The sequence below is a fragment of the Oncorhynchus nerka genome, linkage group LG4 (genome assembly GCF_034236695.1).
Source record: "Oncorhynchus nerka isolate Pitt River linkage group LG4, Oner_Uvic_2.0, whole genome shotgun sequence".
In the NCBI taxonomy this organism is placed as follows: domain Eukaryota; kingdom Metazoa; phylum Chordata; class Actinopteri; order Salmoniformes; family Salmonidae; genus Oncorhynchus; species Oncorhynchus nerka.
Genome location: NC_088399.1, coordinates 11,240,954 through 11,249,297, shown reverse-complemented (window position 1 = coordinate 11,249,297; position 8,344 = coordinate 11,240,954). Strand labels below are relative to the sequence as shown.

Sequence of the window (8,344 nt, the reverse complement as noted above, 5' to 3'; positions counted from 1 at the left end):
GAAATCAACATAGCCACAGTAATTGAAACTCTTTACCCGCTAATTCAATGGGTACTGGTAATTCCCTGAACATTGATAAATGTCCAGAAACCGTAGGACATGATCAGAGAACAGATAGGACATTTTCAGAAACCAGATTAACATTTAAAAAATTTAAAAAAGAGGAAGGGAAGCACTGCTAAAATCCACAACAGTAAGTTTTGCATTCTGGGAAATGTAGTATATTCCCCATATTGAACATTTTTATTTTAATATTTACTAAATATAATAACTTTGAATATTCACATACAGGTTTTGTTTTCCTTGATCATTTATTTGAAGAATTTGTCCTCTAAATCAATTTCAACAATATTTGATATGCATGTATATAACAACATGTTTGATGTTTTATGTACAGGATGTATATTTGTATAGACCACACCTAATGTGGAACAGAAAAAGGCATCGAATTAAATTAAAATTCGAATTGCAATTCTGTATCATTTTCACTACTTCAATTCACATTAAATTAAAATGCAAGACTTGAATTGGAATTTATGAGGCATTCTCAATTCCGTTGTGAATCGAGCCCAACCTTGTGTTAGAAGAAGAAACCTTTATTGTCCATGATCTGTCAGAAAGTGGGAACATTATTTTCCTTTTTGACCCAACCCCCAAAACACACACACACACACACACACACACACACACACACACACACTGAGGGGTTTGGAAGCTCATTGTCAGCAACAGTGTGGCTCCCGGCATAGAGTGCGTTTAGACAGGCAACCCACACCAGATTGGATTGGCCAAAATAACAATTAGTGAAAAAAAATATCAGAAGTAGGCTGCCTGCCTAACACAGCCATGTAGAACAGTTAGGGGTGCCTTGCTCAAGGGCACAACGGCAAGGGCACAATAGCCCGGCTATTGTGAAAGATTTGAGCTTTAGACGGTGGAATCAATACTTTCACCAAAGCAGTTCCTGTATACTCTGCTTCTTGTTTTCCAAGTTTGCTTCTACCCATACTTGTGTTTTTGAGGCTTTGGAGGAATTATGTCTCTTTTCCCGCCCCTTAGTGACGACATACAAATTACGTTTTTTGGTTATTGGGGTGTATTCATTACGACAATTGTGTTGGAAAACGTTTCTTAAACAGAAACACACTGAACGAAATGGGGGCGGGACCTACCTGAATTAGTCCAATAGAAACTCTCGTTTTGCTCTGTTTGCTTACTTTTGGTTCTTTAACGGCAAACGGTTTCCGTAATGAATTAGCCACCACGGAGTGGAGTTTTGTCCGCTAGTAATGAATACGCCCCTGGTATTTTGAGATTTTTAATGATAGCTGTGATAGCGCAAAATGAAAATCCCCATGCATAATTGGTAGAGTAAAACTGCAAAACACACTTGGAATAAGGTAGATAAATCAGCATCCCTGCTAGTAACAGTGTCGGGACAATGTTGGCTGCAAACTAGCAACAACATTTTTTCATTGCACACACATTCAGCAAGGTGTACTACTGGCAGGCTAGCTAGCTAAGCTGTCCGTGTTGTCAGAAGCCAAGCAGGACTAACTTACTTTGAAGGCATACAGACTCGACTAAGGGCGTTTCATATTAGATAAGGTAAGAGACATTTAAAAAAAACATTTTTAACGTTAAGTAAAAAAAAAACAACACAAATTGTACATTTAATTTCACTAAGCTTAACATAAGAAGGGGAGGCAAGCGTGCCTGGCCAATGTTAACAAGTCGCTAGACATTTGTCAGGAAGTACAAGCTAACTGTGCTAGGTAGCTAACGCCGTTAGCCATAGACTAGGCTAACAGCGAGGTGATGTACCTGTCTGGATGGAGGAAGACCGATGAGTCATTCAGTCATTTTATCGGATGAAAAGCTTTTTGAATTCCCCATTCAACTGAAAAAATGCTAGCTAGCTAACCCTAAGAATATTTAGATAAGTATGTCATCCAACCCCAACGTTGATGTGATTTAGAACTATAAACGTCCTTTTCCGTTGCCCGAGTGAATGTTGATTGTAACGTCGTTAATAATTATTTCACTGTCTGTGTCAGCTTGTTATCATTTACATGTTGTAGAAGCTAGTTTACTAATGGCAAGTATCAGACCCAATGTTACTCTTTCTATTCACATACTAATAATCCTGATCAGAATATGTTTCCAGGACACAGTCAGAGAACTGGTTCACTATCAGAAGTCTATTCAATACATCTTCCTTGAACCCCATTGCAGTCTAGCCTAGTATATATGTGTGTGTGTGTGGTCCACACAGAAAGGAAAAAAACATCAATCAGTAGCTACAATCCAACCTGGAGAACTTGCCCTTGCATTTCAAGGTTGGACTTGTTTTGGATTGGGCATCATCTGACTATCCTGGGCTGATTGTAGCATCCTGGTCGTGCTGTGACTGACATTTTGTTCCCATGACAGATGTCCAGTCTGAGGGTGATGGAAGGTTGCATGGTGGTGTGTGTGCGTGCCCAGGCAGATAAACAGTGTCACAAATAGCCCTATACACTACTTCTGACCAAAGCCCGACGACGAGGTGAAGTAGTCACTGACATTTGCGTGTGATACTGTTATTTTATTGTTGCTCTTTTTAAATCATTTTTGCCCCACTTTGTTTTTACTAAATACTTTATTAACACTTATTTTTCCTTTACTTAAGGTCTTGTAAGTAAGCGTTTCACTGTAAGGTCTACTACACCTGTTGTATTCCGCATGTGACAAATACAATTTGATTTGATGTCAGCGAAACGGTGTGGTCTTATCTCTGTCAAGCAAAAGAGGGAGAATGCTGCTGAATGCATATTTTCTGCAAAATGCTCTATATTTGAGCTTTCTAGCCTGTGTTCATTTGTGTTGAAAGTCACTGTCTTTTCTAGATGACAGCTCAGAGTAGGCTACTTCCTAGTCAGGTGAAAGGATATCAGCTAGGCCTAATATCGATGTGGAAACATTCGGGAAAAAAACCCGATATAATTGGTTGATGGTGCTAGAACAACATAATACACATTACTGTTATTGAACAAGGCTATTTTTGGCTAGTGTTCAACCTTTGGAAAGTGTGTCCATACTCTTCTGTTATAAATCTTACATGGGCCCTTTCACTTCAGGTGAGTGGCCACTTCCGCAATAATCCTGGTTCACTTGTGTCCCAGTTCAGCTGTAGGCCTATGCAATTCACTAGGTTGTCTTTCTATGCTATTGGCTGTATTCAAATAAAATCTAATGTTATTGGTCACATAAACATATTTAACAGATGTTATTGCGGTTGTTGCGAAATGCTTGTGGTGCTAGCTCCAACAGTGCAGTAATATCTAACTAAATGCTTGTGGTGCTAGCTCCAACAGTGCAGTAATATCTAACTAAATGCTTGTGGTGCTAGCTCCAACAGTGCAGTAATATCTAACTAAATGCTTGTGGTGCTAGCTCCAACAGTGCAGTAATATCTAACTAAATGCTTGTGGTGCTAGCTCCAACAGTGCAGTAATATCTAACTAAATGCTTGTGGTGCTAGCTCCAACAGTGCAGTAATATCTAACTAAATGCTTGTGGTGCTAGCTCCAACAGTGCAGTAATATCTAACTAAATGCTTGTGGTGCTAGCTCCAACAGTGCAGTAATATCTAACTAAATGCTTGTGGTGCTAGCTCCAACAGTGCAGTAATATCTAACTAAATGCTTGTGGTGCTAGCTCCAACAGTGCAGTAATATCTAACTAAATGCTTGTGGTGCTAGCTCCAACAGTGCAGTAATATCTAACTAAATGCTTGTGGTGCTAGCTCCAACAGTGCAGTAATATCTAACTAAATGCTTGTGGTGCTAGCTCCAACAGTGCAGTAATATCTAACTAAATGCTTGTGGTGCTAGCTCCAACAGTGCAGTAATATCTAACTAAATGCTTGTGGTGCTAGCTCCAACAGTGCAGTAGTATCTAACTAAATGCTTGTGGTGCTAGCTCCAACAGTGCAGTAGTATCTAACTAAATGCTTGTGGTGCTAGCTCCAACAGTGCAGTAGTATCTAACTAAATGCTTGTGGTGCTAGCTCCAACAGTGCAGTAATATCTAACTAAATGCTTGTGGTGCTAGCTCCAACAGTGCAGTAATATCTAACTAAATGCTTGTGGTGCTAGCTCCAACAGTGCAGTAATATCTAACTAAATGCTTGTGGTGCTAGCTCCAACAGTGCAGTAGTATCTAACTAAATGCTTGTGGTGCTAGCTCCAACAGTGCAGTAATATCTAACTAAATGCTTGTGGTGCTAGCTCCAACAGTGCAGTAATATCTAACTAAATGCTTGTGGTGCTAGCTCCAACAGTGCAGTAGTATCTAACTAAATGCTTGTGGTGCTAGCTCCAACAGTGCAGTAATATCTAACAATTCACAACAATACACACATCTAGATAAAAAAGAAATGGAATTAAGGAATATCTAAATATTAGGATGAGCAATGTCTGAGTGGCATTGAATAAAATACAGTAGAATACAGTGTATAAATATGAAATGAGTGAAACAGATTGGAAACATTATTCAGGGTAAAATGAGCGCGCACACAGTGTCTGTCTGCACCCGTTCATAGTTGGCTACCTTTTAGTTCTTCAAAAGAGCAGATCTTGAAAGGGCATAGTTTTCCCAGAGCTGTCAACAGCCTGGAATATTTATGGTGGTTGAATTGGCTCAGTTCTTGTGGGCATTTGTAGAGCTACAACGACTCCAGGTGTATTTCACTCCAGAAATCCATTCGTTTTTTTTCATGAGGAATATAAAAAAAATAAAAGGCCTATGGCATGAATAGTTAGGATGATAATGTATTATACAGACAATTCTGCTGCTAACACAGATCTAGCTCTAGTGTCATTTAATTCAAGCTCCTTTTCCCTTGCCCTCATCTCCCTCTCAATGTCTCTTCACTGAATTAGATCTATTCATTTGTGCCATTCTGTCAGACAATGCCCTCCATTTTATTTTTTACTTCAGTGGCATTCCTCCCTAGCCTTCCTCTCTGCTCGCTCAGACATGAGGATTACCCGGTTATAGCCGATAAGTACCCAGTGAAAAACTTCCAAAGTGTCTCTCATCCTGCACCGTTAAAGGGAGGTTGTTAGGACAGCACATGTAACGGTCTGACCTTCCCTGTAATCTGGGTTTCACGTTCACTGTCTCTGCAGTGACGTGAACCCGTTTGATAGTCCGCTCTGCTTCTTAATCAGCGGGAACAGGGAGGACAGCCGTGTGCGTCATGTTTCATTGCCGTCTTCCACTGTGTGTGTGTGTGCTGTATTATGCTCACAATATGACCCATGTGGAGGATGGACAAGTTCAAATATCCTTATTGGCCTCCAAACATTTGGGGCCTTTGTGATAATTTATTTTGTGGTGGACAAATAAAGCACATCCATGTTTGTGTTTCAGGCAAGATATTTAGAGGACAAAAAGGACATGCTGGGCTGTAAGGAACAGGACGGTGGGAGTGTAGCACCAGCTCACTGGCTGTGACCCTCTAACGGAGTACGGTAACCCAGCACCCTGATTGTACAAGTAGACATGCACCAGGGATAAACCCATTCCCTTCCCCATCAAGTTCTTTAAACTACCCCCCCCCACCTCTTTCTCAGGGGGTCTAGTGGACCAGTTTGGGTCCCAGACAGGCAGGCCCTGGGGTAGGGAAGAGAGGGTGAGGGATAAAGCCTAGTTCTTTGGGGGCTGGGAGGTGAGGTGAGTGAGAGGTGTGGCATTTGGAGGAGGGAGTGCAGCAGGAGGCACAGGGCCAGCCACAGACAGGTCTGTGGTAGAGAGGGACAGGCCTCAGCCCCAGGACTCCCAGGGTCCCCAGCCGCAAGACGGCCCAGCCATGTCTAAAGGAGGTGAGGCTCCAGACGGCGGGGAACACCCTCGCTTCTTCGTAGGCTGCGACGACAACGAGGGCGAGGAATTGCTGGACCCCGGGCGGGTCATGGGCTACGACTGCCTCTACGAGAATGTGGAAGAAGAGGAGGAGGACGAGGACGACGAGATGTATGATTCGGTGAGTTGATTTGCCCATAGAGATCGTCAGTGGCTGAAGATAAAGCGTCCATCTTTATAAAGAGAACATCATCCAAGTCATAACAAAATAGGCACAATTGAGATTGCAGCGGAGGCACTTGATTCTGCACTAAATGTAAATCTATGGCTTTTGATCGAAGTCCATTTTTAGGTGTAATATGCTCACGTATAAAGTAACTTTCCAGGTTCTGAATTGAGCAAAGGGTTCACACACAACAAAGTGAATCCTCAGTCTGTTCAAATCTTCACACAGACTGTTTCATAGTCTTTTTTTGGAGCATCTAATAGTGCAACATCATGGAAATTAGAGATTTATGTCACAGTACATGTTATAGGATTTGATCAGGATTTGGCTGAGATGTTGCAGTGGAAATTTGGAGTTGATCTCATATATTTGCATTGGGCATCTTTGTGAACATACTTTAATTCATTAAAAATGATATGTATGTAACTCCAAACACTCAAATGAATTGCCTTCCATTCTAAAGCTTGTGATGGTTGAACATTCTATTTTGAATCAGCTTTGCTGAATATTGTGAGTTGTTATATAACTGTCAATGCCGTTTCTATCCTCTGTATGAAGAATTGATCGGCTTACATTTCCCCCAAAAATGTCCTTCTTTAATGTTCCTTGAACAATCCTAAATAAAATGATTGGTTTACATAACAAGTGTGTTGTGCCATTGTCATGCACTGTAAAATACTGGTATGATGACATAGTTGTTAAAAAATGACCCAGAGTGGACAGTCAGTTGTCTAGAAAGAGGCTCATTAGGCAATCTACCAACTGACCTAAAGTAGACAGTCCGATAGCTGTCTAGGGAGAGTCTCATAGCTTCAAGTTCCTCTCCCCTCCCTAATTTGTAATGATCTCAAAACAAACCAAATGGTTGTCTCCTGGGAATTGGCTTTCAGCTGTCCAGTTCTTGCCCACAAGTGGAAATTACTAAAAGAAGACAAGGAGAGCACTTGAGCCTATTGAGATGCACCCATTGGTGCCTATTCCTCCATCTCCTCTCCCTAGCGAGGGAGGAACACGAGAGACTATTGCATTGCACCAAGGTTATAGGCTGTGTTCCAATACTCTATAGCATCCTGTCCTCATCTCCTTAACCCCTATTCCTCCATCTCTTCGCCCCTAGCCTCCTGAGAGGCAGATCGTGGTGGGCATCTGTGCCATGTCCAAGAAGTCCAAGTCCAAGCCCATGAAGGAGATCCTGGAGCGCCTCTGTCTGTTCAAGTACATCACGGTGGTGACCATCGAGGAGGAGGTCATCCTCAACGAGCCTGTGGACAACTGGCCACTCTGTGACTGCCTCATCTCATTTCACTCCAAAGGTGAGCGCTGGGTTACCATGCATGTGCGTATCAACAAGCACACAAGCGCATAAACACACATACACATGAATAAACACACACATACACCCTGGGTCACCATGGACACGCTGGGTTACCATGGACATGTGCGGACACACAAACACAATTTATAAACAAACAGACACAGTAGGGATGAGACAAATGTACAATGTTTAAATGGCCATTTTTCTTAATCTGTTTTCCATTAAAACAGTAAGTCAAATTCCACGTGAATTCACAATGCAGATGGTGTACATCGTGCTGCCTGTGGAGAGAGAACAATTTATCATTTATGCTGCTCTTGCTTTTCACGAGAGTGGCGTGTGTAGGTTATTGTCGTCCAATCACAAGGCATCAAACCGGTTAGATATCAGAAGATATCTAGGTTAATAGATTGGAAGGCTAGTTCTCAGGAGATATCTAGGTTAATAGATTGGAAGGCTAGTTATCAGGAGATATCTAGGCTAATGGATTGGAAGGCTAGTTATCAGGAGATATCTAGGCTAATAGATTGGAAGGCTAGTTATCAGGAGATATCTAGGCTGATAGATTGGAAGGCTAGTTATCAGGAGATATCTAGGCTAATGGATGGAAGGCTAGTTATCAGGAGATATCTAGGCTAATAGATTGGAAGGCTAGTTATCAGGAGATATCTAGGCTAATAGATTGGAAGGCTAGTTATCAGGAGATATCTAGGATAATAGATTGGAAGGCTAGTTATCAGGAGATATCTAGGATAATAGATTGGAAGGCTAGTTATCAGGAGATATCTAGGATAATATATTGGAAGGCTAGTTATCAGGAGATATCTAGGATAATAGATTGGAAGGCTAGTTATCAGGAGATATCTAGGATAATAGATTGGAAGGCTAGTTATCAGGAGATATCTAGGCTAATAGATTGGAAGGCTAGTTATCAGGAGATATCTAGGCTAATA

At 41.5% G+C, this 8,344-nt stretch overlaps 1 protein-coding gene across 2 annotated transcripts in view; it reads left to right on the top strand.

Annotated features, from left to right (window-relative positions):
• The first annotated feature begins 1,280 nt into the window (after positions 1-1,280).
• The window catches only part of ppip5k2 (diphosphoinositol pentakisphosphate kinase 2), an 80,012-nt gene continuing 72,948 nt past the window's right edge, over positions 1,281-8,344 (top strand). The window contains exons 1-3 of one of the 2 annotated variants that reach the window (XM_029646480.2): positions 1,281-1,608; positions 5,419-6,031; positions 7,194-7,389. In XM_029646480.2, coding sequence (XP_029502340.1) covers positions 5,858-6,031; positions 7,194-7,389 — 370 coding nt within the window. In that variant the 5' untranslated portion in view covers positions 1,281-1,608; positions 5,419-5,857. The remainder of the gene's footprint in view (positions 1,609-5,418; positions 6,032-7,193; positions 7,390-8,344) is intronic. The other variant, XM_029646538.2, reaches the window with a different exon arrangement.